The sequence below is a fragment of the Anolis carolinensis genome, unplaced genomic scaffold, assembly GCF_035594765.1.
Source record: "Anolis carolinensis isolate JA03-04 unplaced genomic scaffold, rAnoCar3.1.pri scaffold_11, whole genome shotgun sequence".
NCBI lineage: Eukaryota > Metazoa > Chordata > Lepidosauria > Squamata > Dactyloidae > Anolis > Anolis carolinensis.
Window position 1 is genome coordinate 25,769,113 of NW_026943822.1, and position 27,618 is coordinate 25,796,730.

Below are 27,618 nucleotides of genomic sequence, written 5' to 3' on the forward strand. Positions count from 1 at the left end.
AGGATGTTCAATCCCATTTTAATATTAATGTTCTCTTCGGTTTTAAATAAGGAGCCCCGGTGGCAAAGTGCGTTAAAGTGCTGAGCTGCTGCACTTGCAGACCGAAAGGTCCCAGGTTCAAACCCCGGGAGCGGCTGCTGTTAGCTCCTGCCAACCTAGCAGTTCGAAAACATGCCAGTGTGAGTAGAGCAATAGGTACCGCTCCTATTGGCGGGAAGATAACAGCACTCCATGCAGTCATGCCAGTGGCCACATGACCTTGGAGGTGTCTACGGACAACGCCGGCTCTTTGGCTTAGAAATGGAGATGAGCACCAACCCCCAGAGTCAGACAGGACTGGACTTAACATCCGGGGAAAACTTTACCTAGGTTTTAAATGGTATATTCTGTTTTCGTGTTGGGCACTTTGGGTCTCTTTGTGAGCCTGGGCCTCACGGTGTCTCTGCATCTTTTCCCTCCTTCCTCCTCCTCCTCCCATTTCACCTTCCCTCCCTGATCTCTCCTTCCGTCCGTCCTTCCTTCCTTCTTTCCTTCCTTCCTCCCGCAGCCTTACGACAGCCTGCCTACCTCACAGACCTGCTTCTTCCAGCTGCGGCTGCCCCCGTACTCCAGCCAGAGCGTCATGGCCGAGCGCTTGCGCTATGCAATCAACAACTGCCGCTCCATCGACATGGACAATTACATGCTGTCGCGCAACGTGGACAATGCCGAGGGCTCGGACACCGACTACTGACCCCCCCTCCTTCCGGGGGCAAGAAGAGCCAACCTTGCCACCACCACCACCACCACCACCTCCCTCTCCTCTCCTCTCCTCTCCTCGCACATCGTGCCCTTGTCAGGTTTCAGTGTCGACAACCACTTTAATGACGATGACATTCTAGGTGTTTTAGGAAACATTAAAGAGAAAACCAAACAGTGGCCACCCTTTGTTTAAAGCAAGTTCCTCTTTCCGCAACAAGACCTGGATGTGGGTCCCGTCTGACTCTCTTTGCGACTGAACTCAACGCAGAAGGCGGGTGCGGAGGAGAGCGGTGCAATCCTGACCCCGGTCCACCTTTTTTGATAAGTTTGCATGGAGCCTTTCTGGTGCATTTCCCCCTTTGTTCGTTCGTTCGTTCCTTTGTTGGGAAGGGAGCGTTTCTTGGCCTTCCCACTGAACATGAAGAGTTGTACATTGTGTATAATTGTTCATTAGAAAGGACAGTTTTACATGAATATTCATATATTTATTTTAATTTGAAATGCCTGCACGGCAGCAGGGAGGGCGTCTTTTATGCAGAGAGAAATAAAGAGCAAACTCAAGATCCGAACCAGAGCCGTTTCACTCCTTCCGTTTCCTTCCTGGGTCGTTGGATAGAGAATTCGTGGAGAATTGCACTGATATCAGAAAAGGAGGGAGAAAGAAAGGGAGGGAAGGAGAAAGGAAAAAGAGGGACAGGAGGAGAAAAGAAAAGAAAAAGGGAGAGAAGGAAGAAGGGAAGGGAGGGAGAAAAGGAAAGAAAGGTTGGAAAGAGGGAAGGAAAGAGGAAGAGAGTGACGCTAGGAGAAAAAGGGAGAAAAGGAAAGAAAAAGAGAAAGAAGGAAAGGAGGGAAGGGGAAGAAGGAAGGAGAAAAGAAAGGGAAGAAAGAAAGAAAACGAGAGGGAGAGGGAAGGAGGTAGAAAAGGAAAGAAAGGAAAAACAGGGACAAAAGGAGAAAAGGAGAAAGAAAAAGGGAAGGAAGGGAGAAAAGGAAAGAAAAAGAGGGAAGAAGGAAAGGAGGGAAGGAAAGAAAGAAAGGGAGGGAGAAAGGAAAAAGGGACAGAAAGAGAAAAAGAAAAGGAAAGAAAAAGGGAGAGAAGGAAGAAGGGAAGGGAGAAAAGGAAAGAAAGGTTGGAAAGAGGGAAGGAAAGAGGAAGAGAGTGACGCTAGGAGAAAAAGGGAGAAAAGGAAAGAAAAATAGGAAAGAAGGAAAGGAAGGAAGGAAAAAAAAGGAGACAGGAAAAAGAAGGAAGGAGAAAAGAGGGAAGAAAGAAAGAAAACGAGAGGGAGAGGGAAGGAGGTAGAAAAGGAAAGAAAGGGAGAAAGGAAAAAGGGACAGAAGGAGAAAAGAAGAAAGGAAAAAGAGGGACAGAAGGAAAAAAGGAGAAAGAAAAAGGGAAGGAAGGGAGAAAAGGAAAGAAAAAGGGAAGAAGGAAAGGAGGGAAGGAAAGAAAGAAAGGGGGGAGAAAGGAAAAAGAGGGACAGAAGGAGAAAAAGAAAAGGAAAGAAAAAGGGAGAGAAGGAAGGGAGAAAAGGAAAGAAAGGTAGGAAAGAGGGAAGGAAAGAGGAAGACAGGAAAACGAGGGACGCTAGGAGAAAAAGGGAGAAAAGGAAAGAAAAAGAGGGAAGGGAAGGAAGGGAAAGAAAAAAGAAGGGAGACGGAAAAGAAGGAAGGAGAAAAGAAAGGGAAGAAAGAAAGGGAGAGGGAAGAAGGGAAGGAGGTAGAAAAGGAAAGAAAGGGAGGGAGGAAAAAGAAAGAAAAAAGAAGACGGGGAGGAAGGGAGGGAAGAAGAAATCCACAGCGGGGACCTTCTAATTTGGAGTTATAAGCACATCCGAAACCACTTGAGAGTCAGACAGATGTGACACTTCCTGTGGTGCCTTTTCAATCCTGGAGATGATCCACTGTTTCGAGAAAAAAACATCCCAAAGTCCTATGTGTCTTAAATGGAGGGGGATGATCCGCCCGTGTGAGGTTGGTTCACAGAAACCACGCTTGAGAACTCACATTTTTGAGACAATCGGGGGTGAACTTTGGAGAAGGGAGACGTTTCCCACTCGGTCCGCACGGCATCCAGAAGAAGACAGAAGGCGGAATCCAAGTCGGCCGGAGGGAAGCCTTGACGGAAGCGGATTCCACTCCGGGCGACGTCTCAGTGCCACGGCAGCTTCCGGAACGTTCTTCCCGAGACCCGGCACGGCGGCGCCTCGTCCGGGATCATGTCTGCGCTGCGCTCGGCCTGCAGCGCGAGGGAGGGGCGCTCCCGGCGCAGGCGCTGCAGCCCGGCCTGCGTCACGTTGCGGCAGAAGTCCACCTGCAGCCAGCGCAGGGCCGGGGCGCCCAGGGCCGCCTCCAGCGTCCAGTCGGTGATGCGGACACAGTTCTCCAGCCGCAGGCTCTGGAGGCCCGGGCAGCCCTGCAGGACCAGCGCCACGTCGCCATCCGTGACGTGGCCGCAGCCGGAAAGGGTCAAGCACTGCAGGTTGGGGCACCTGGAGGAAGAGGGGAGCCAAAGGTCAGATCGGCAGGGAAAGCCCATTTCCCATCATCACATAAATGAGCCAGGCATGGGCCGACTTCAGCCCGCCTCCAGGTGTTTTGGACTCCATCTCCCACAATTCCTATCAGGCACTAAGCTGTTAGGAATTGTGGAAGTTGGAGTCCAAAACACCTGGAGGGAGGGCCCAAGTTTGCCCATTATTGTTCTAGAGCAGGAGTCCTCAAACTTTTAAAGCGGAGGGCCGGTCCACAATCCTTCCGACTGTTGAGGGGCCGAATTATCATTTGGGAGGAAAAATGAACAAATTCCTATGCACACTGCACACATATCTTATTTGTAGTGCAAAACAACAACAATAACAACGAAAGAACAATACAATATTTAAAAATGAAAATAATTTTAACCAACATAAACCTATCAGGATTTCAATGGGAAGTGTGGGCCTGCTTCTGGCCAATGAGATAGTCAGGTTAATTAGGATTGTTGTTGTTGTGTGCCTTCAAGTCATTCCAGACTTTGGGCGAACCTAAGTCCAAAATTATTTATTTATTCATTTACTACATTTATTTACTACATTTATATCCCACCCTTCTCACCCCGAAGGTAACTCAGAGCAGCTGCATGTAAATACAATATATTATATTATTAGCATAGCACAATGTTAGCATTATATATTACTATATTGAACTATACCACTATACTGTAATATTACAGTAGAGTGTCACTTATGCAAGCTAAATGGGCCGGCAGAAGCTTGGATAAGCGAATATCTTGGATACTAAGGAGGGATTAAGGAAAAGCCTATTAAACATCAAATTAGGTTATGATTTTACAAATTAAGCGCCAAAACTTCATGTTATACAACAAATTTGACAGAAAAAGTAGCTCAATACGCAGTAATGTTATGTTGTAATTACTGTATTTACGAATTTAGCACCAAAATATCACGATATATTGAAAACATTGAGTACAAAAATGGCTTGGATAATCCAGAGGCTTGGATAAGCGAGGCTTGGATAAGTGAGACTCTACTGTATATGTAATATATAACATATAATTAATATTATATGGTATTATTATTAGTATTATATTGTACAAAATGATAATATTATTATTAATATCAAATGTATTATATTATTAAAACTGATATAAAAATATTATATTATAAATGAGGGCGGGGGGCAGGTCAATGACCTTGGAGGGCTGCATCCGGACCCCAGGCCTTAGTTTGGGGACCCCTGTTCTAGAGGATGCTGCAACCTGCCAAGATTTGTGCATATTGTGCAGCCTTGACCAACCGTCTATACGTCTAATGGGGGCCAGTGCCTCTACTGTGCTTTGTCCCAAATCTCTGCAGAGGCCGAAGCCCCGTTGTTAATCTTTGCAACACACTTGGCACTTGAGCCCTCGGCTCAGGAATGCCTGGAATGGAGGCAGCCGCTCTGCAACACGAGGAGCACAAAGGCTGCCTGTGAGAAGGCCGGCAGGAAGGAGGGAAGGTGGCTGTGGAGCATTGAAGGAGCATTTGAAGTGCGCTGTGGCCCTGAACCAACAGCAACGACCGTTTCCTCAGCCGGGCCGTCGCCACGTAGCCCTCGGTCCTGGACACGGCACACTGCACACAACCCTGCTGCTCTCACCTCAAAACATATGCACAACAAATCGCATCAGATTGCTAGTCTGTCCTTGCAATGTGTACAATCATAGGTGAAAACAGGTTTGTACCTATGGATTTCCCAGCCCTGTGGGAATAGGCCAACCACGGGTCCCAAACAAGCTTGGCACTCAGGCACCCCAAAAAGTGAGCTTGACCTGGGAGGATCAGTGTGCTGTAGTTCACTAACACCCAGAGCCAATACAGGATGATGGGAGTTGTAGTCCACCCACCATCCAGGATTATTCTGAACCCAAATGGTGGCAGATCTGGGCCAAATGTGGCATATAATAATAATAATAATAATAATAATAATAATAATAATAATAAAGGTTTATTTATACCCTGCCACCATCTCCCTGTGGGGACTTGGGGCGGCTTACATGGTACAGCGGCCCAAACAACTTAAGAACAACATATAAGCAATACAACACAATCACAATATAAAAAGATAAAACAGTAATACAATATACATGGTACAGCGGCCCAAACAACTTAAGAACAACATATAAGCAATACAACACAATCACAATATAAAAAGATAAAACAGTAATACAATATATCTATGTAAACAACAATACAGAATAAAAAACTTCATTTAAAACACATAAATGGTAAGACCGTAATAAAAACAGGATAGATTATTAAAAACTCAGACAGGCGATAAGTGGCCTGGGCCAACTTAGACCCTCCGGGTGTTTTGGACTGCAACTCCCACCATTCCTGGCAGCCTCAGGCCCTTTCCTTTTCCCCCTCAGCCGTTTAAGCAGCTGAGGGGGAAAAGGAAGGGGCCTGAGGCCAGGAATGGTGGGAGTTGCAGTCCAAAACACCTGTAGGGAGGGAATGAGGGCCCAGGTTGGCCCAGGCCTGGTGCAATTCACGAAGAGCAGACTCACCGCTGGGAGGCGCGGCGCAGGAGGCGGCTGACGGCGTGGCGGTGCTTTGCGCAGATGTCCCTCTGCAGGGGGCTCTGGGCCCACTCCTCCACGTTGCAGACCCTGCTGACGCGGGCCGAGTGCCAGCAGACGGAGAGGCGGCGCAGGGCGGGCCCCAGGAGGAAGTGGCCCCGGAGCAGCTCGGCCGGGGAGCGGAAGCGCAGGAGGGGCCACAGGGAGGGCTCCAGGAAGACCCCGCGCAGGCGCCGGCAGGTCAGGCCCAGGCGCCACCGGCTCTCCGGGTCCAGGAAGGAGAAGAGGTGCAGCAGGCTCTCCCCGTCCAGCTGCGTCAGGAGCAGCATGGCGACACAAGGAAGGACGGACGGACGGACGGAAGGAACGGGCTTCTTCCCAGCTATTCCTGGCCGGACGGACGGACAGCTGCAGGCAGAGCGTTCCCAAAAAGGGCAAAAGGCCTGCAAGCAGCAGCCGGCGCCTCCGTCTCTCCTGCAGCCCCGGCCTTAAAAGGATTTGTGGGCCTCGTGAGCCGATTTGTGCTCCAGGCTCCAGGACAAGGCGAATGGGGACCAGCCCTTGAGGATTTCCCCAAGTTCCCTCCCAAAAGGAAGCAAAGCCAAACAGCGGTGGCCGAGCGAGACTCCAAAGGGACCCCCGCTTCCATCCAACCAGGGACCACAGATAACAAGCCACACGGCCCAGCCATTTGCACCCCTTGTCGTGCCCAGGCTGACCCTGCCGCCCTGCAGAATCCGCCCTGGACAACCACAAGGCCCCGCTTGCTCCCACTTGATGTAACGCATACGGTTTCTCACCCCGACTCACTGCTCCCACTTGATGTAACACAGGATCCCTCCGCTGTGTCCTAACAAGAAGCAACACATACTTAAATCGTACTGTTTCTCACCCTCTGACTCTCGCATCTGTGGACAACTATTTTCCAAACTCCCGTCACTTTCCCACGAGACCCAAGCTTAAAACCCTGTCCTGACGGAAGCCCTTCCCTCTTCTGCCCCCCAAAGACCCTCAAACGGCACATTCTCTCCTCAAAGCACTTGGCCGGACTCCAACTCCCACCATTCCTGACAGCCTCAGGCCCCTTCCGCTTAAGCGTCTGAGGGGGAAAAGGAAAGGGCCGGAGGCTGCGAGGAATGCTGGGAGTTGGAGTCCAACCTCAACTCCAACCACCACTTTCAAAGCAAGTGCTGCTGCACAATTACACAGGAATAACACTTTCGAAACAAGAACAATTTTTCAAATTGTAATCCCCTTCCACACGGTCCTTATATCCCAGGATATCTGCTTGGAACTGGATTCTATGTGCCTCCACTGCCAAATAGTCTGGGATAATAAGCAGATCACCCGGGATCGGATCCGGTGCAGAAGGGGCCGACCAACCGGCACAGGGAGGGAACGTGCTTTGGGGACGCCCACCTGGTGAAAAGGCACCGCACCCCCTTCCAAAGCCCAAGCCACACAGAAGAGAAAGAGAGAGAAAGGGAGGATTTTAATCGCAGGCTCTCCCCACAACCGGCAAAGGCTCTCGCAACCAGATTTGAGTGGTAAACAGACAATCCCAGCGTGATGGCAGCCGAGGACCGGAGAGGCCGAAGGAGCCACCGTGAGACAGAGAAGGAAGGAGGGAAGGAAGGAAGGAAAGGAGGGAGTGAAGGAGCCGGCTCCACCGGTGCCTGTCTTACCTTTGCGGCTTCGTCTGGTCCTCGTTGCTGCGGGAAGACGGGACTCGTGGGAAGAGGGCTACGCATTTGGAGGCATTAACCCACACCTGGCAGGTTTCTCCCATCGCCAGCGCCACAAACAAGGGCCTGGAGCCCAACACTGATTTGCCTCGACACAACACACTGGGCAGAATCCAGTGGATGATAACAATAACACCACCCAAAAGCCAACCTCCAACCAAGAGGAGAAACGAACTCCTCCTTCTGCCCAAAGAAGCAGCGAGGAGGGAGGGAGGGGCCTTGACACACGGACCACGGCTGTGACGTGGGAACAGAGTCCCTTCGCAGCCACTTCTCAAGAAAGGCACATTCACATCGCCTCCCAACCCTCCGCCTCAGTGATTTCTATGGGGCTGATTTGGGAGAGAAAAGAGCGCGTATGAAGAAAAGATGAAGGGAAGGAAGGGTGGGCACGGCCGCATCTCCTCCGATCTAAGTTGCGCTTTTCCCCAGAGAAACAGCTCCAGAAATGGAGAAATCTTAGAACAGCAGGTACATTTTTGCTGGTCAATGTCAAAGAGATAAGCAAACACTATAAAGGTTCAAAACATAAAAAGAGATGTGTATATTAGAGCATCATGCAAAGGCCACAGAAATAGTCAGGCCTCTCTGAGTATAGAGCTATCTTCTTTCTATGTCAAAAAGATAAGCAAATACTATGAAGGTTCAAAACATAAGTTGCACTATGTAATTTAGAGCATCATGTACATACAATATTACCTGAGAGTTACTTATTATTTTCATTATTGTTGTTAACTCTCAGGTAATATTGTATGTACATGATGCTCTAAATTACATAGTGCATTTTATGTTTTGAACCTTCATAGTATTTATTTATTTATTTACAACATTTATACCCCGCCCTTCTCACCCGAGGGGACTCAGGGCAGCTTACAAAAATTGGCAAAATTTAATGCCCAAAACTGCAATCATAAAAGCAAAACAATACATATAGATGCATTAATAACATTGTTAAAACACATTATAAACACCTTAAAAACGTATATATAATTAATTCCATTTGCTTATCTTTTTGACATAGAAAGAAGATAGCTCTATACTCAGAGAGGCCTGACTATTTCTGTGGCCTTTGCATGATGCTCTAATATACACATCTCTTTTTATGCTTTGAACCTTTATAGTGTTTGCTTATCTCTTCGACATTGTCTAGTATAGACATTTGTGTGTATTTATCATTCGTATTTTTGCTGGTGGCCGTGGGGCTGAAATGGCACGCGATGGTGTCGTAACAAGTGAATGGAATGAAAAGGACGGGCGTGACGTGAACATCAGTCGGGACGTTTCAAGGCCCTTCTCTTACGGCTCATTCCTGCTGAAGGCAGCCACGGCCTCCGCTCGGAGGAGCCTCGTCCACAAATGCAAAGCCAACAAACCGCTGGCATTAAAGCCGCGGGAGCGGGATGGAGACCCCGCTGCGGAATGAGAAGGATTCCAGTTTCTCTGATACAAATGTGCCTTTAAAAAAGCCAAAACGAGAACAACACCGGAATACAAAAGTCAAACCACGGAAAGAGCGAAACAGGCCTATAAAAAACCCAAGGCGAAGCAGCAAATCAGCAATGACAACAACGGCCGAGGTGTCCCCATCCTTCCCTCCTCCCTTCCTTGCTCTTTTTCTTTCTTTCTTTCTTTTTCTCCAAGTGTCCATTTTTTTATATAACCAACCCAAATGCTTCTACCGGCAAAAGAAAACTACCCAAAAGGAAGAGGAGGAGGAGGAAGAAAACACAATCTGAAAAGTGCACAATGAGTGAAACCAGAGTCTCGGATCAAGTATCTGCGGACGACTGGAAATGTTTGTGTCCAGAGGAGGAGGAGGAGGGGGAGGAGGGGGAGGAGGGGGAGGTATTGTTACTGTGGTTAAAGTTTCTCTGGGCCGGCCCTGGCCGCCTGCTGCTGCTGCTGCTGCTGTTGTGCCCGCCTGCGCTCCACGTAGAAGAGGATGTAGGCCTTGGCCCGCAGCACCGTCTCCTCGTCCGTCAGCGTCACCGTGCTGTCGTTGAAGTGGAACCAGCGCCCCTCGTGCGCCGCGTACGCCGTGTAGTGGCCGGAGCCCACCCTGCGGACGCAGCGCAGACACGGGAGGGGCATCAGACGGGGCGGCTCGGGGTCCCCTCCGGCCCTGGGACCCTATCATTAGCGCTATTATAAAGCAAGAGTTGGATGGGCCTCTTTCGGGAGGGATCAGATGGTGTCTTCCTTACAGGTAGAAGGGGGTTAGACTGGATGGCCCTTGGGATCCCTTCCCACTTTAGTATTGCATTATTATTATTATTATTATTAGGTAGAGGCTGGATGGCCATCTGTCGGGAGGGATCGGATGGTGTCTTCCTTCCTGGCAGAAGGGGGCCAAACTGGATGGCCCTTGGGGGCCCTTCCTACCCTATGACTCTATTACTACTACTACTACTACTACTACTACTACTATTACTACTAAGCAGGGACTGGATGGCCCTCTGCGCATAGGGCTTGGATGGTGAATAGAAGAGGGGGAGTGGACTGGATGGCCTTTGGAGCCCCTGCCAATGTCTAGACCTGGCCTGGGCCCTCCAGCTGTGCTTTGGACTCCAACTCCCAGCATTCCTCACAGCCTCAGGCCCCTTCCTTTCCCCCCTCAGCTGCTTCAGGAAGGAGCCTGTGGCTGTGAGGAATGCTGGGAGTTGGAGTCCAAAGCACAGCGGGAGGGAGGGAGGGAGGGGGGCCCAGGTTTGCCCATCTCTGTTTTCAAACCAGGTTGGGCCCTGCCACAAGGAGAGGTGGGAAAGGAATAATAATCATCATCATCATCTGCATGATGATGATGATTATATCAGATGCACCGGGCGGCCTTTAGAGAGGGATAGGCCGGTTCCCCTGCGTGATTTCGTGACCTCAATATTGTGCCCACTTCCCAGGCAATCAATCAATCAATCCATCAATCAATCCCTAATTATTATTATTCTCACACTCACCCCGAACCGTGATGCACCACCACGGCCGCCAGGTCGTAGAGGCAGTTTTCTGGTCGGCTGTTTTCGGGCTGGAATTTGGGAAGGAGACGCCGTGAGGAGGAAACGGAGGCCCGGCAGCCCCCCCCCCCCCCGGCGCATGCACGAACGGCCCTCCTTACTCACCTCCAGCAGGAAGCACTTCATGTCCAGGCCTCGCAGGGGGAACTCCACGTAGGTGTCCACCTTGTTCCTCAGGTAGGCGGTCCAGTGGAAGCGCTTCAGGTGCAAGCACAGCACCTGCGGCACAAGGGGGGGAGGGGGGGCGCCCCTGAATGCAGGCCCAGCACGACACGCATGAAAGCCTCACCACGTCCACCAGCCTCTGTGCCTCACCTTCGGGAGTTTCTGGATCCAGAACTTCTTGGTGGACTTCTGCTTCTTCTTGCACTTGTGGCACATGTAGAGCTCCGTCTCGTCAAGTTCTTCCAGGTCCGTGAAGCTGCGGAGGCAATCTAGGACCCAGGTCAGACCAGGAGAGCATTAGAACCCGTCTTTGCAAATTTTAACTTCCAGTTCCAATAATAATAATAATAATAATAATAATAATAATAATAATAATAATACTAATAATAATACATTTCTAGCCATTAACAGCTCCAGATAGCATTTTTATAAAAGTGGTTCCTATTTATTTACTCGCATTTCTATTTTCAACCTGCTAGGGCCGACGGCAGGTGCTGATGCTGGAACAACCAAGGGGTGGGGCTAGCCTAATTAAGGCACCTATAAGGAAATGCCAGAGAAATGCCGGAGATGTGATCAAGAAGGAAGTTTACAAACAAAGTTCTGGCAGAGAGGTGCAGCAAGCCTCCAAGTTGCCGGAGATGGGAAAAGTCTATATATACCTCTCTCCATGTACAATTGCCTGTCTTATTAATATAAATACTGCAAACAAATAAATATTTTTGAAGAGAACATACCTCGTAATGTACACGTTGGTCCATTTTCTTGGTTCTTGCTACGTTTATTTCTAAATTGGCTTGGAATATCTAGCGAAAGGTCTTTAAAAAAAACAGAAGTTGCACCATTGAGTTTGCAATTGTGACACGAATCCTATCATATTAAGGACACACACACAAACACACACACACACACACACACAGATATATACTTTTCAAGGTATACTAAACGTGACCCCCGCTGACCTAGGAATGGGTCGAACTTCCTGGATTCGGTCCCGCATATCAAGCAGTTGACTTCGTTCTGGAGGATGCCGCCGAAGATGGCCGTCACGACCGTCGAGGCGCCGTTTCTAGGCCACGAGAAACTGTCACTGTATTTCGTCACACAGTAGTCACACGTGCATTTTGGGGAGGGAGGGGGCAGCAAGATCACTCTTGTGTTCTTCACATAAGAGTTGCAGAGCTGTTTGGGACGGATTCCCTCCTTTCCAACTGAAAGTTACATTGGAAGGTCTAACGCAGGCATGGGCCAACTTTGGCCCTTCAGGAATTTTGGACTGCAGCTCCCACCATTCCTCACAGCCTCGGGCCCTTTCCTTTCCCCCCTCAGCCGCTTAAGCGAGAGGAAGGGGCCTAAGGCTGTGAGGAATGGTGGGAGTTGCAGTCCCGGAAGGAGGGTCGAAGTTGGGCCCTGCTGGAGAGCGATGGGCCAAACGTCAGGGTCAGGACCAGCTCCTGTCTCGCTTACATGCAGCAGCGGCCTCCAGCGGAGAGTCCCGAGTTCTCCTGCAAGAGGACGGAGGAGCGGGAGACGCCGTTGAAGCCGCCCTGCAGCTCCCGGTGCAGGTGGTCCAGCAGGTAGCGCATGAACTCGTGGGCGTCCTGCTGCTGGTAGCCCCTGCGGAGGAGGAGGAAAGGCACGGCCAGGGTTACGGAAGGGAACGACGCCCACGGGGGGGGGGGGGGGGGGGGCTCAAGCCTCCGCTTCATCGAAACAATGACAACAGTAGAAGCCTAGACTTGGGAGGGAGCCCAAGGGCCATGCAGTCCAGCTCCTTTGTGCCAATAAGGCGCCACCCAAGCCCTCTCAACAGACGGACATCCACCCCGCTTAATAATAATAATAATAATAATAATAATAATACAGTAGAGTCTCACTTATGCAACACTCGCTTATCCAACGTTCTGGATTATCCAATGCATTTTTGTAATCAATGTTTTCAGTACATCATGATATTTTGGTGCTAAATTCATAAATACAGTAATTACTACATAGCATTACTGCGTATTGAACTACTTTTTCTGTCAAATTTGTTCTCTAACATGATGTTTTGGTGTTTCATTTGTAAAATCATAACCTAATTTGATGTTTAATAGGCTTTTCCTTAATGCCTTCTTATTATCCAACATATTCGCTTATCCAACATTCTGCCGGCCCGTTTATGTTGGATAAGTGAGACTCTACTGTAACAATAATCCTAGATTGGGTTCCTAGACCCAAGGGCCATCCAGTCCAACCCACTTCTGCCAGGCAGGAAGACACAATGCAAACCCTCCAAACAGAGGCCCAAATTCAGGCTCTGCTTGGAAACCTCCGTGCTCCAAGGACGCAGCATATTCCGCAGGCGAAACTTCAGGAGGGAATGCTGCTGGAACACGCCCTTCCCTACCAGGGGACGCACCGGAAGTTAGGCATGATCTTCCAGACGACGTAGAAGAGCGACTCGGGGCTGAAGGCGGCCTGGCTGCCCTGCCACAGGGCGCACAGCGTCTTCCGGAACTCTTCCACCAAGGAGCTGCAAAACAACACACATTTTTATCTGCTAGATTTCACCACTATTTTATGACCCTGTTCTCTGTGGTTTTATTCCTATTTCTTTCTCACCCTGAGTTTTAGCTTAGTGTTCATGTGGCCCGCCCTTGTTTTTATTGTTCTTTCTGATTTTGCGTTGTAATGTATATTATCATTTACTGTATTGTTCAATATGTTATGATTTGTTGTTCTTTTTATATTTTGCTATATTGTATTGTTCTGGGCATGGCCCCATGTAAGCCGCCCTGAGTCCCCATTGGGGAGATGGTGGTGGGGTATAAATAAAGTTTATTATTATTACATGAGACGCCCGGTGAGGAGCCCCACCCGCAGGCAGCCGGGCTCACCTGTTCACCAGGCACAGCTTTTGCAACAAGCACAGGTGACACAGTGTCCCATGCACAAGGAAGTGGAATAACGCTTTCCAGCCAGGAACAGAACATTTGTCACATCATGTTGTTGCTGATGTTGTTGTTATTATTATTATTATTATTATTCCCTGCGGTCGGACTCACATGCCGTTGTCGCCTTGGCTGCGGGTGTGGTAGGTCCTCCGCCCGGCCGTCTTCCCGTTCCGCAGCTCCACCGCCGGCAGCTCCTTGAAGTAGCAGCAAAACTGCTGGATGTTGCTGTTGGAAGGAAGGAAGGAAGGAAGGAAGGAAGGAAGGAAGGAAGGAAGGCAGGCAGGCAGGCCGGGAGTAGAAGGGGCGGCCGGGGGGGCTCTTCCCTTTCTTTTGGAAAGACGCATTCAGCCGCGAGGAGAGAGGCGGGAAGCGCTCCTCAGGGTCCCGCCCTCCAGTCCCACCCGGGTGGGAAAAGCACCACCGAAGCCTCCCAAGCAGATGGCCACTCAGACTCGGCCCCCAGGCTTACCTGAGTGACTGGAGGATGGCGTTCATGAAGCAGGTGTTTCCCAGGTTCCGGAGGCCGGTGGCGCACAGAGCGGCGGCAGTGCTCCCCTGCGAGGGGTGGGACAATAAAGCTTTATTATTGTTGTTGTTCTTCCTCTTATTCTTATTATTCAGAAGACTTGATTCAAATTTTCAGTCTTCTTTAAAAAAAAAAACTCGAAGTAGAAACTGATTTGGCGATTCTGATATTTGAAACCAGCCAAATGGTTAGAAGTCGTTAATATCGGAAGAGCGTAATGGGACATTAAAACATGGTATAAATATTTAGCAGATTATCTCCTCCAAGACTACATTAGCGAAAGGAAAAGTTACTATAGAAAAGGCCAAATCAGAAAGACATGGGAGGCAAAATGGAAAGACTTAATAGAATAAAGGGGAAAGACAAATATAAGGAATTAAACAAGATTATCCTCACGATCGAACAACTGTAATAAATATAGAAAATTTGTAAACTGTTCCTGTGGAGGGGGGGGGGGGGGGAGGGAGAAAAATGAGGAAGAATGTAAACGTGTTACTGATGGAAAATGTTCTGAACATTTGTATAATTTGTATATATATAGCACTATTTACAATTTTAAAAAGAAAAAGAAAAAAATATCGGAAGAGCGTGCATTTCCCAAGCCTGAAAATGTCACCCAAAACCCTTCCAGCAAGAACATATTTGGAAGCCATAGGATCTAATGCTAATTCGGAAATGCACTCCTTTGGTCAATGGAGTTGTAAATGGAACGCGTTTCAGGATGAGGATGCATTTTAAATATGCTGTGACTTGCCTGGAGCTGGAAGGTGAAGAAGGTAATAAAATGTGATTATGATTATTTATTTGGGGTGAAATCACCACTCTTTTCAGTTTAAGAGAGCCTCTCAATGATAACGATACCTACATTTATTTTTAACAATTTGCTGTTGAGAGAAGAGTTTTCCAGGAGTTTCCTCTTCCTGTGCCGGTCTGCCGTGAAAGCTGAGCTGGAGAGGAAGGAAGACACGGGTTGTGGCGGCAAGTCAAGGAATTCAGAGAGAAACATGTTAAGGAATCCAAGCACGGAAAGTGTCACCAAAGGGCCTCTCTCTCTCTCTCACGGCAACCACAAGACAAAATTAGTAGTCGCCTCAAAAGAGATCCCCTTATTGCCCAGAGAAGAGTTTTCAAATCCAGCCATGTCATGAATTGACTCCCAAATTAAACTGATTATCAGGCCACGCTTTAGAGTCTGTCCCAATAAATCAGAACGAGAACTCCCGATCGGGAAGAACAAGCCGTTTTCTTGGTCAGAGGCGGCTTGCTTGGCAGGGGATTCCAACAAGATTGGTGGTGGTGGTCGTTGTTATTATTATTAACATGACCTCTTGAAGTTTTATAATAATAATTATTATTATTTACTTTACTTCAGAGGCCAATCCCACCATCCACACCTATTTCCAGACTGAGGTGCATGTATTTCACTCACTTTTCCAAATTTTGTAGCAGCTCCCGGACTTTCTGCACCAGGCCGAACTTGGTGTCATTGACCACAAAGTCGTCACACCGGTAACTGCAAACAAACAGACTTCCTGTCATAAAACTCTCAGGTTGGATATGCATCACTTGGATCTCTCGCACTTTATTTTCCTCCCTACCATCTTATCCCAAACTTTTAATAGGAAATTCTCTGATACTGGTCCCTGCACTTCATTAAATGGTCTTGAATTATGCACTTTTATATGCCCGCCCCCATTTTAGCCATCATTGGTGATGTTTGTTTTTATTACCTCTTTTTTATATTGTAATGATGTTAGTATATTGTATTATGTTTTTTATTGTAATTGAATTATGTAATTGTTATTTTTTATTGTTGTGTTGACACTCTTTTTAGCTACTGATGTTTACTTGTTATGTTTTGTTTCTGTTTTGGGCTTGGCCCCATGTTAGCCACCCCGAGTCCCTTCGGGGAGAAGATAGCTGGATAGAAAAATAAAGTACAGTAGAGTCTCACTTATCCAAGCTAAACGGGCCAGCAGAAGCTTGGATAAGCAAATATCTTGGGTAATAAGGAGGGATTAAGGAAAAGCCTATTAAACATCAAATTAGGTTATGATTTTACAAATTAAGCACCAAAACATCATGCTATTCAACAAATTGGACAGAAAAAGTAGTTCAATACACAGTAATGTTATGTTGTAACTACTGTATTTACGAATTTAGCACCAAAACATCACGATATATTGAAAACATTGACTACAAAAATGCGTTGGATAATCCAGAGGCTTGGATAAGCGAGGCTTGGATAAGTGAGACTCTACTGTATTATTATTATCAGGGATGGGCGGGGCTTACTGTTAACGGGACCTCTTGAAGTATTATTATGATTATTAACATAATCTGTTGAAGCATTAATACTTTAATATTATTATTAATGAATTTTATTATTAACACTTTTTATTATTAACATAAACTTTTATTGCTATTACTATTAACATGACCCCTTGAAGTATTATTATTGACATGATCTCTGCAAGTATTAATATTTTTATTAACAGGCCCTCTTGAAGTATTACCACTACTCTGATTATTAACAGACCTCTTGAAGTATTACTATTTCACCATGTAACAAAATTAGAAAAAAATATATGTTCCCTGTTAGAAAACGGGACACTTCATGTTTAACTGTGTGGTCCTGACTTTGAAGGTAGTTGTTTAACTCCTGAGACTTTGTGTGGCTGCCATTTTTTTTAATCTTTTATACAAACCCCAAAAGCAAAGTGTTTGCAGTTTAATAATCTTAATGTTTTTATGATAGAACCTACTAGAAAATAATGACATTTATAGTCCAGGAACCACCATCATAGTGTTACATAGTGCAGTAGAAGGAAACCATAAGATCCACAAAGTACGACACAGAGATTTTGAAATTATAGACAAGTGACCTCATGTTTGAACACCAAGTAATGCTTGAGAGTGGAACAAAACCGAAGGAGCCTGGATCATTGAAATCGCCCACACAGTATAATGGAAGCCACACCCAAATAAATGCTGCAAAATCAAAAGGAAAACAAGCAGAAAGTACCAGTATGTGCTGTAACTACTGCAATCCATGCACACCGTGTGTTGGACTTTCTCCTGCTTTTCCATCTTCTTGTGATTGGGGACCGAAACCTGGGCATCCTCGTAATGTTTCTTTGCGTGGCCATTGACGTATCTTTTAGGGGTGAGAAAAGGGAGTCAGGTGCGAGGTGCACTGGCCTCACCGTGAGCCGCTTTGAGCCTCTTTCTTAGAGATAAAGCAGGACACGTATTTCTCACCACAAAGAAGTCCTCCTCCTAAACATAGATCTACAAACAGCAAAAATCAATTCTGTGGCTTTAGAGTAGAACATCCCGCCCATGAGGAGAAGCATGGAAAAACTGACAACCTCCCAGTCTATAAAGTTAAAAGTAAAGGTTTCCCCTGACGTTAAGTCCAGTCGTGACCGACTCTGGGGGTTGATGCTCATCTCCATTTCTAAGCCAAAGAGCCGGCATTGTCCGTAGACACCTCCAAGGTCATGCGGCCGGCACGACTGCATGGAGCACCGTTACCTTCCCACCGGAGTGGTACCTATTGATCTACTCACATTGGCATGTTTTCGAACTGCTAGGGTGGCAGAAGCTGGAGCTAACAGTGGGCACTCACTCCGCTCCCCGGGTTTGAACCTGGGACCTTTCGGTCTGCAAGTTCAGCAGCTCAGCGCTTTAACACACTGAGCCACCGGAGGCTCCTGGATTATATATACTATACATATATTAATTATACCTTCCGCAGTGGACATTCGAGCAAGTGAGGCAGATCCAAGGACTTTTGTTGGACCGGCACACTGTGGTAAAAACAGAAGGAATTTAGTTAATTTTCAACATGACATGATTTGAACTACGTATGCCTATGAAATATACAATATCCTTTCAAAAGGAACATATATACACCACCCACATGCATGAATATACACAAATACATACTTGTATACGCACACCAAGATATATATATATACACACACATACATCCCATCAGTGATCCAAAATAAGATGGAACTCGTTTGGCAAAAAAATCCCCTGACTACTGATTTCCTTTAAAGAAAGCAAGGAAATTCCCCCGACAGGGTGATGTGAGATTTCACTCTGAAAGGGAGAGGAAGAGGGAAAGAAAGAACGAAAGGGAGAAAGGAGAGAGAGAAGAGCCCATTCATTCTGGCCCAGCTGGAGCCTCTGCTGCCAAAAGGGTTGCCTGCCAATGGCAACGTGTTTTCTTAGGCCAATAGCTCTTTTAAGTTTATTTTTATTTGTAATAAGTAATTTTTCCCCCTCTGAAGGCAAAATCCCATCACTCTGTCTAGATCAAGTCGCAATAGATTTAATCCACAGCCCCACTGAACGGAAAAGCTTCCCCAGAGAGACGGGGAAAGGCGGAGGCGGAGGCTCTAAAGAGGCCTCTCACGGCTGATGCGGGAGGAAGCGAGAGGCAATAAACACACCGCTACTTCCCTGTTAAGGCGCGGAAACGACGCCTTCCCAAAAAGACACCTGAGCAAGTTTGCTCTGTTTACCCAAAAGCACTGCAAATCTATGGCAAAGGCCTTGTGCTCCTGGCCACAAGGCCTAGCTAACGGGGAAAGCCTGACCTCTGTGCCTTAACATGCATCTTAATTATGTAAATATTGACTGAAGCCATGTGTGCACACAGAGCATTTGCCTTAACCAGCTTTTCCTGCTGGGACTCTTCTTTTTTTCCAGATGTTTGATGGCACCGTATCCACCCTCCAGCGTGTTCTGGCCTTCCAGCGCACACACAGGCAAACGCGGCCTGCAATCTTCCTTCTGGCGCAGGGAACACGCACACGCGTGTCCTCTGCCAGTCCCCCTTCCTCCCTTCCTTTCTTCCTTCCTTGGGAGAGAGTCCCATATCCTTTCAGCCCCCCCCCCCCCCAGGCAGGGCCAAGGCTGGGATCAAGCCCTCTCCCAAGAAGACAGACAAAGCAGCACCACAGGAAGAAGGGAGGGAGCACGGGCAGGAGGGAGCTGGCAAACACTCGGAGAGACGGGAACGTGGAGGCCCCACTTTCTTTTGCAAAAGGGGAAGTGTGTGCCCCCCCCCCCCCCGGCCAGGTGTTTGGGACTTTAACTCCTACTGATGACGGTGTATTGGGAAAATATAATACTTGTATTGGAAACTGTATATTGAATGTAATCATATTAAGGAATCGGAAAACGTGTAATCACCAGCAGATTGTGTGCATATAGCCCCAGAATACACTCTACCTGGCAAATAACCATCTCCCCATAACCAGAGACCAAAAGTTCACCCTAAGTGCCAGAGACATATGTCAAGTGTCAACAAGAACAGATAAGCTAATGGACAAAAGACAAATTAAGGCTTTTGGGATGTCAAGATAAGACCTGGCACCATGCAGAAGTGCTAATGACTCTCTCACATGCTAAGATAGGGGGGAATTCCTTAATTAATAGATCCTGAGATAGGAATTCCTTAGATAAGGCCTAATGGAGGGCCAGAGGTCTTGAAAGTAGTCTATATTTTAGGAAAATGCAAAAGTAGCTTTTAGTAAAGTGCAAAGTGAGACTTTTTGACACTAATTGGTGATGGATAATGCCTATGTGACGTAGATAGAGGAAGGCAAAAATAGTATATAAGGACCTGTGTTTCTTTGTTCTGTACCTTCGCTTTCCTGATTACAGGGGAAGGTCCTTTTCTTATTGCTTATTCTATCTGGCTACTGAGAATAAACATCTTTTTTCTACAGCCACCAGAACTCTCTTTGTCTCATTACCTCAAACCTTTGCCTGCCATTTCACTACGATACCTCCCAAGAGCTGGCAGGCTGTTAGGAATTGTGGGAGTTGCCGGTCCTAGCACCTGGAGGTCTTAAGTGGGGGGTTTCCAACACTAGGGTTCTACATCCATGAGAGGAAAACAGTGTTTATATATTAAGCAGGGGCTGGGTGGTTCTCTGTCGGGAGGGCTCGAGTGGAGCCATGGCAGGGATAACGGGGTTGGGCCATGGGGGGGGGGGGGGCGGGAGTGGGAGGAGCCGGGGGAGGGGGCGAGGGCTCCCCTTCGGGCCTGAGGCCTGCCCGCCCGCCCGCCCGCCATTGTTCCCCCGAAGGAAGGAAGGAAGGAAAGAAGGCCCGAGGCCTGCTGAGGCCTGCTCCCTCCCCGCCTCCCTCCCTCCCTCCCTCGCGTAGAGGCCCCTGCCCGCCCGGCCGCCTGCCCTTCCCTTCTCTGCTCACCGCTGCAGCACCAGGCGGAGGGCGAGCCCGGGGGGAAGGCGGCGGCGGCGGGCGCCACGCAGACGCTGGCTCCCAAGTGCGGGCACTCCATGGCGGGAGGGAGGGAGGCGCGAGGCGACGGCAAGCCGGAGGAGGACAAAAAGCCCCCGCGGAAACGGCGCTGAGAGCCCCTTCCTTGTTGGGCGCACGCACACGCACGCGCGCGCGCTCCCGCCGCCTCTTCTCGAACTGCGACTGCGCAGGAGGGAGGGAGGGAGGGACGGCGAGCAGGATGGGGCCCAAACGGACGCCCGCCGGCGACGTCACGGAAGAGGCGGGGCCAGACGGCGGCCGTCTTTTTCCCTCAGCTCACCTCGCCTCACCCGCTGTATGGGCTCAACCGCGCCTGCGCCCCCCCGCAATGACGTCATGACGTCGCCTCCTCGCCGAGCACTCTCTCCCGCCTCTCAATCCTGGTCCCCAAAGGTTGATCCACCCGCCGGGATTTCCGAGCGTCCGCGCTCGCTTTTCCCGAGGCAGAGCCAGGCAGGGAAAGGGGACCCGGCAAGAGCGGCAGCGGGCGGCGCCACCACACTTCCGGCTCTGGAGCGAATGAATGCGGGGGAGAGCGAGAGACGGGAACTGTGGATTTGGGCTGCTGGAGGGGAGGGAAGCGGGAAGGGACAGAATCCCCTCCCTCGTTGTGCGTGCGCCAGGGACTTCCCCACCCGTGTAATAAAAAAGGAGCATTCGAATGGGAACCGGAACTACTATATGCGCCGAATTATCTTACCTCCCGTCCGCCCGCGTTGAAATGCCACTCTCCGGGCTTTCCTCTCTTGCAGTTCCAATGAACAGACACTAGGGGCGCCAAAGGGCAACCCAAACACACACCCTTTCAGCGCCACAAGCGACTCCTTCCCTTCCAATTCAATGGTTCCTTCTTCTTCTTCTTCTTCTTATTATTATTATTAGTGTATGACACAGCAAACAGCTGGATTTCGTTTCACAAAACCACAAGTCGAACACTTCCCAAGTGTCTAGAACTGTGTGATGTATTTTCGGATTATTATAATTATTATTTATATATTATAATAATAATTATTATTATTTTATGACACAGCAAACAAGATAGACATGCTGGATTTCATATCACAAAACCACAAGTCGAACACTTCCCAAGTGTCCAGGACTGAGTGATGTATTTTTGGGTGATGCGCGCAGATCCCAGTCGGGTGGCCTTTTGCAGTTGGCAGATTGTAATTTTGTCAATGTCTATTGTTTCCAAATGCCGGCTGAGATGTTTTGGCACGGCACCCAGTGTGCCCATCACCACCGGGACCACCTTCACTGGTTTCTGCCAGAGTCTTTGCAGTTCAATCTTGAGGTCCTGAGAGCGACTGAGTTTTTCCTGTTGTTTTTCGTCAAACATTATTATCATCATCATCATCATTATTATGGACATTAGTATTGTGATTATGAGTTGTATTCCTAAGACTGCTATCAGATCATTTTCCATATCAGATCATCCAATTCTAGTGGCAACTCAAGATAGTACATTGCAGAGGAAAGAAAAGGATACAAGTAATAGAATATCCAGGGAAATATACACAGAAATGGTCATTAAATATTTGCAGAAATATTCACAGAAATAATTTGTCCTTATTTGGGTGATTCATTATATATGAAAAAGACTGCGACTTACATTCATATTTTTGATATATACTTTAACCAATGAATAATCCTATTTTGGGGGGAAGTGCTTTGATAGCACAGTAATACTTGCCAATTCATAGAAATGCTAATGTATTTTTATGCAATGAATAATCAATACTTTGGGTGATACATCTATATCTCTAGGTAAAGTTAAAGGTTTTCCCCTGACATTAAGTCAAGTCGTGTCCAACCCTTGGAGAAGGTGCTCATCTCCATTTCTAAACCAAAGAGCCGGCCTTGTCCGTAGACGCCTCCAAGGCCACGTGGCCATAGGCATGACTGCATAGAGCGCTGTTACCTTCCCACCAGAGCAGTACCTATTGATCGACTCATATTTGCATGTTTTCGAAATAATAGTTTGGCCGAAGCTGGGGCTAACAGAGGGAGCTCACCCTATCCCATGGATTTGAACCGCCAACCTTCCAGTCATCAAGTTCAGCAGTTTAGTGGTTTAACCCCCTGCACCACCGCAGCTCCTTTAATTATGGGGTTGGACCGGATGGCCTACAACGTCTCTTCCAACTCTAGGATTCTATGAATGAATCTATTTCCACATTCTATGTGTTGATGTGGCTTCTCCCCATGTGGGTCTTTGATGGGAATGCAGATCTTAATTCTGACTGAAGCTCTTTCTACACTGAATGCATTGATGTGGCTATTGGCTACTCCCCTGTGTGGGTCCTTTGGTGGGAACGCAGATTTCCACGCTGACTGAAGGTCTTTCCACATTCAATGCATTGATGTGGCTTCTGTCCTGTGTGGGTCAATTCATGGGAATGCAGATTTCCACTGTGACTGAAGCTCTTTCCACATTCCATGCATTGATATGGCTTCTCCCCCGTGTGGGTCCTTTGATGGGAACGCAAATGTCCACTCTGAGTAAAGCTCTTCCCACATTCCAGGCACTGATGTCGCTTCTCCCCTGTGTGGGTCCTTTGATGGGAATGCAGATTTCCACTCCGACTGAAGCTCATTCCACATTCCAAGCATTGATATGGTTTCTCCCCTGTGTGGGTCCTTTCATGGGAATGCAGAACTGCCCTTCCCTTTCACTGAAACTCTTTCCGCATTCCCTGCATTGATATGGCTTCTCCCCCGTGTGGGTCCTTTGATGGGAACGCAGGTGTCCACTCCCACTAAAGCTCTTCCCACATTCCAGACATTGATGTGGCTTCTCCCCTGTGTGGGCCCTTTGATGGGAACGCAGCAGTTCACTCGAAATGAAACTCTTCCCACATTCCATGCATTGATATGGCTTCTCCGTGATGTGGGTCCTTTGGTGGAAACGCAGATCTCCACTATGATTGAAGCCTTTCTCACATTCCAGGCACGTATATGGTTTCTCTCCTGCATGAATGTCTTGATGTTTAGTAAGAGAACTTATCCCCAGGAAACATTTCCCACAGTCGATACACTCATGTAGCTTCTCCCCTGAAGGTGACGTGTAATAGGGATGGAGATTTTCCGTTCTTTTCTTATTTATGAATCAAATATTATGCCAGAAGTTCTCAGTTCTGAACTCCCGAACAGCACAGGATTTCCTCTTCCTGGTCTCTTTCCCGGCGCCTCTTTCAACAGCACAATCCTCTCTTTCCTCCAAGGATGTCGCCTGAGATAGGTCTCTCTCCTACGTCTTCCTTGTTCCTGCCCGTGCGGTGAGCCTTCATTTCAGCCCCGAGGCATCCGCTGGCAAGGCTCTCACAGGGTCTTCTTCTCAAAGCTTGTTGAGAGGTTACCTGCCAGACGAACGAGAGGAAAACCAGACTTATTAATCTGAGCCTCTTAGGGGTAACCCAGCGGGCCGGTTCCCCATTACGGGCATCGATGGGACTCCCTTTTAGGGTTGGGGTTCGGGTGTCTGTCTCACTATCTATCTTTGTGGAATGATATCCGGGGCAGGACGGAGAGGGAACTCATTATTATGTCCATGCAGCATGCCCTCCTGACATTTTATCCTGTTTGATTGTGGTTGACCAGCCTCATTATAATTATATTCTGAATTTTAATAGGTCCCTCTTATCTGGGTATTTTAATCTAATGATTCTATCTTTATATTGCTGCTATGAAGTTTGACTGAATTGTATTGGTGGTTGTTTGATATTATTACTGTTGTATTAACTTTTGTTTTAAATTTTGTTTTTTACCTTATTGTGTTTTAACATTTGTATATTGTGCTGATGTATTTGTGTTTTTACTTCTGTAACAATGTGAGCCGCCCCGAATCCCTGCGGGGAGATGGTGGTGGGGTATAAATAAAGTTTTTTTATTATTATTATTATTATTATTATTATTTTATTATTATCTGGGCTTGGCCCCATGTTAGCCGCCCCAGTCCCTGCGGGGAGATGGTGGTGGGGTATAAATATTTTATTATTATTATTATTATTATTATTATTATTATTATTTTATTATTATCTGGGCTTGGCCCCATGTTAGCCTCCCCGAGTCCCTGCGGGGAGATGGTGGTGGGGTATAAATAAAGTATTATTATTATTATTATTATTATTTTATTATTATCTGGGCTTGGCCCCATGTTAGCCGCCCCGAGTCCCTGCGGGGAGATGGTGGTGGGGTATAAATAAAGTTTTATTATTATTATTATTATTATATTATTATTTTATTATTATCTGGGCTTGGCCCCATGTTAGCCGCCCCAAGTCCCTGCGGGGAGATGGTGGTAGGGTATAAATAAAGTTTTATTATTATTATTTTATTATTATTTTATTATTATTTTATTATTATTTGGGCTTGGCCCCATGTTAGCCGTCCCGAGTCCCTGCGGGGAGATGGTGGTGGGGTATAAATAAAGTTTTATTATTTTTATTATTTTATTATTATTTTATTATTATTTGGGCTTGGCCCCATGTTAGCCGCCCCGAGTCCCTGCGGGGAGATGGAGCCGGAGTATAAGAATAATAACACTAATGATTATTGTTGATGTTGTTATTATTATATACAATATAGTATATTATTTCTTATCATTCTCAATATCTATTTTTTTCATTATCCTACTACAGTAGAGTAGGCCAGCAGAACGTTGGATAAGTAAGTATGTTGGATAATAAGGAGGGATTAAGGAGAAGCCTATTAAACATCAAATTAGGTTATGATTTTACAAATTAAGCACCAAAACATCATGTTATACCACAAATTTGACAGAAAAAGTAGCCCATTACACATTAATGCTATGTAGTAGTTACTGTATTTACAAATTTTGCACCAAAATATCACGATGTTTTGAAAACATTGACTACAAAAATGCCAAAGACGCCCCGTGACGACCTATACATACCGCTGAGGTTCCTGGGAATTGGCCTTGGCCTAGGGAGTTGCCGCTCAGAAGGCACGGAGCCACGCTGACACCGGATCGGGACCACGCTCGGCACACGGCCCGTCTGGGACACCTATGGAGACGTCTATGGTTCCTAGTATGGCCCCGCCTTCTTTTGCGAGGAAGGGGGAGGGCGGAGGCGCCGCTCTCTGTCTCCCTCCGGTGGCGAAAGGCGCGCATTGCAGGCGGAGAGAGAGTGAATGGGGAAGAAGCCGCCGTATGTGTTTGTCTCCATCCAGTGGTGAAATGCGCGCATTGCAGGCGGAGGGAGAGTGAACGGGGAAGAAGCCGCCGTGTGTGTTTGTCTCCCTCCGGTGGCGAAAGGCGCGCATTGCAGGCGGAGAGAGAGTGAATGGGGAGGAGACCGCTGTGTGCGTTTGTCTCCCTCCGGTGGCGAAAGGAGCGAATTGCGGGCGGACTGGAAAATTCCCCGCGTTGCTCTCAATGGAGAGGGAGGAGGAGCAAGGCCTCTCCATTTAATATGATTCAAATAAGAATTAATATTTTTGCATCTGTTTTATATCATTTCTAATATTTTACTCCCTATTTATTATTTTCATATCTTAGGTTCAATACTCTCTAAGTGATATTTTTCAGTATTACTTCCATTATTGTATCATTTTAATTAGTATTCTTTCCAATATTTCAATAATACTTGTAATATTATTTATATATTTTTGTTATTTAAACTATATATATTGTGAAATTATGGGTTTTTTTCTCTCGAAGTGACACACCACCCAAGTCATGCTAGGTTTTTTGCTGAATTTTGACACACCAAGTGCAAAAGGTTGCCCATCATTGAATTAGTTCATGATTTTACAAATTAAGCACCAAAACATCATGTTATACAACAAATTTGACAGAAAAAGTAGTTCAATATGCAGTAATGCTATGTAGTAATTACTGTATTCACGACTTAGCAACAAAATATCATGATGTATTGAAAACATTGACTACAAAAATGCGTTGGATAACCCAGAACGTTGGATAAGCGAGACTCTACTGTAGTTCAATATGCAGTAATGCTATGTAGTAATTACTGTATTTACAAATTCAGCACCAAAATGTCACGATGTATTGAAAACATTGACTACAAAAATGCGTTGGTTAATCCAGAACGTTGGATAAATGCGACTCTACTGTAGCCCAATGGAGACGTCTGTGGTTCTTAGTGTGGCCCCGCCTTCTTTCCCGAGGGAGGGAGGAGGCGCTGCTCTCTTTTTCCCTCCGGTGGTGAAATGCGCGCATTACAGGCGGAGAGAGTGAATGGAGAGGAGGCCGCTGTGTGTGTTTGTCTCCATCCAGTGGTGAAATGCTCGCATTGCAGGCGGAGAGAAAGTGAATGGAGAGGAAAGCGCGGTGTGTTTGTCTCCATCTAGTGGTGAAATGGGCGCATTGCAGGCGGACTGGAAAATTCCCCGCATTGCCCTCAATGGAGAGGGAGGAGGAGGAGGATGAGGAGGAGGAAGGGCTCTCCATGGAATATTCTTCAGATACCCTATATAAGCCGACCCAAACATAAGCCGAGGCATCTAATTTTACCACACAAAAAAACTGGGAAATCATTGACTCCAGTATAAGCCGAGGGTGGGAAATGTCAGAAATAAAAATAGATACCAATAAAATTACATTACTGTATATACTCGAGTATAAGCCGACCTGAATATAAGCCGAGGCATCTAATTTTTCCACAAAAAAACTGGGAAATCATTGACTCCAGTATAAGCCGAAGGTGGGAAATTTCAGAAATAAAAATAGATAACAATAAAATTACATTACCGTATATACTCGAGTATAAGCCGACCCGAATATAAACCGAGGCATCTAATTTTACCACCAAAAAAAAAACAACAACTGGGAAATCATTGACTCCAGTATAAGTCGAGGGTGGGAAATTTCAGAAATAAAAATAGATACCAATAAAATTACATTGTGGGCGAAACGTCAGGAGAGAATGCTTCTGGGAAACCAATTATTATTTCTTAGATTGTACTATATTAATCATATACCACAATGTCTATAATACACCCCTAGTATGTTATATTATTAGTATTATGTAACATAGTCGTGCTAAATCATAAGTTGCGTAAGAGATGTGGGCGAAACGTCAGGAGAGAATGCTTCTGGAAAACCAATTATTATTTCTTAGATTGTACTAGATTAATCATATAC

At 47.0% G+C, this 27,618-nt stretch overlaps 3 protein-coding genes and 1 long non-coding RNA gene across 12 annotated transcripts in view; 1 reads left to right on the plus strand and 3 right to left on the minus strand.

The window, feature by feature from the left end:
• The window catches only part of herc1 (HECT and RLD domain containing E3 ubiquitin protein ligase family member 1), a 61,297-nt gene extending 59,987 nt beyond the window's left edge, over positions 1 to 1,310 (plus strand). For all 9 annotated transcript variants that reach the window (XM_062963285.1, XM_062963289.1, XM_062963288.1 and 6 more), the window contains one exon: positions 548 to 1,310. In XM_062963285.1, the coding sequence (XP_062819355.1) occupies positions 548 to 733 (186 nt within the window). In that variant the 3' untranslated portion in view covers positions 734 to 1,310. The remainder of the gene's footprint in view (positions 1 to 547) is intronic.
• fbxl22 (F-box and leucine rich repeat protein 22) lies at positions 1,205 to 7,123 on the minus strand. The gene is made up of 2 exons (XM_062963307.1): positions 5,792 to 7,123; positions 1,205 to 3,233 (listed from the first exon to the last, which is right to left on the minus strand). Exons 1-2 carry the CDS (start codon positions 6,130 to 6,132, stop codon positions 2,894 to 2,896), a joined length of 681 nt encoding a protein of 226 aa, XP_062819377.1. The 5' UTR covers positions 6,133 to 7,123; the 3' UTR covers positions 1,205 to 2,893.
• Positions 7,124 to 7,276: 153 nt separating this feature from the next.
• Positions 7,277 to 20,742, minus strand: usp3 (ubiquitin specific peptidase 3). The gene is made up of 15 exons (XM_003228075.4): positions 20,418 to 20,742; positions 17,935 to 17,995; positions 17,209 to 17,340; positions 15,613 to 15,696; positions 15,049 to 15,130; positions 14,127 to 14,212; positions 13,769 to 13,882; positions 13,123 to 13,236; positions 12,189 to 12,338; positions 11,684 to 11,790; positions 11,459 to 11,539; positions 10,872 to 10,990; positions 10,662 to 10,775; positions 10,500 to 10,567; positions 7,277 to 9,607 (listed from the first exon to the last, which is right to left on the minus strand). The coding sequence occupies exons 1-15, from the start codon at positions 20,506 to 20,508 to the stop codon at positions 9,409 to 9,411; spliced, it is 1,602 nt and encodes a 533-aa protein (XP_003228123.2). The 5' UTR covers positions 20,509 to 20,742; the 3' UTR covers positions 7,277 to 9,408.
• A 688-nt stretch (positions 20,743 to 21,430) lies between these two features.
• Positions 21,431 to 25,773, minus strand: LOC103282012 (uncharacterized). Its single transcript, XR_010000929.1, has 2 exons — positions 25,405 to 25,773; positions 21,431 to 23,848 (listed from the first exon to the last, which is right to left on the minus strand). It is a non-coding gene; the product is annotated as an uncharacterized LOC103282012 (long non-coding RNA).
• Between the last annotated feature and the right edge of the window lie 1,845 nt (positions 25,774 to 27,618).

Coding starts and splice junctions, on each gene's coding strand:
- fbxl22 (XM_062963307.1), bottom strand. CDS start 6,132: ATGCTGCTCCTGACGCAGCTGGACGGGGAGAGCCTGCTGCACCTCTTC. Junction 3,234..5,791: donor CTGCGCCGCGCCTCCCAGCG/GTGAGTCTGCTC, acceptor CTCTTCCTCCAG/GTGCCCCAACCTGCAGTGCT.
- usp3 (XM_003228075.4), bottom strand. CDS start 20,508: ATGGAGTGCCCGCACTTGGGAGCCAGCGTCTGCGTGGCGCCCGCCGCC. Junction 14,213..15,048: donor GCAAATTGTTAAAAATAAAT/GTAGGTATCGTT, acceptor CACCCCTCGCAG/GGGAGCACTGCCGCCGCTCT. Junction 11,540..11,683: donor GAAGTTCGACCCATTCCTAG/GTCAGCGGGGGT, acceptor TTTTTTTTAAAG/ACCTTTCGCTAGATATTCCA.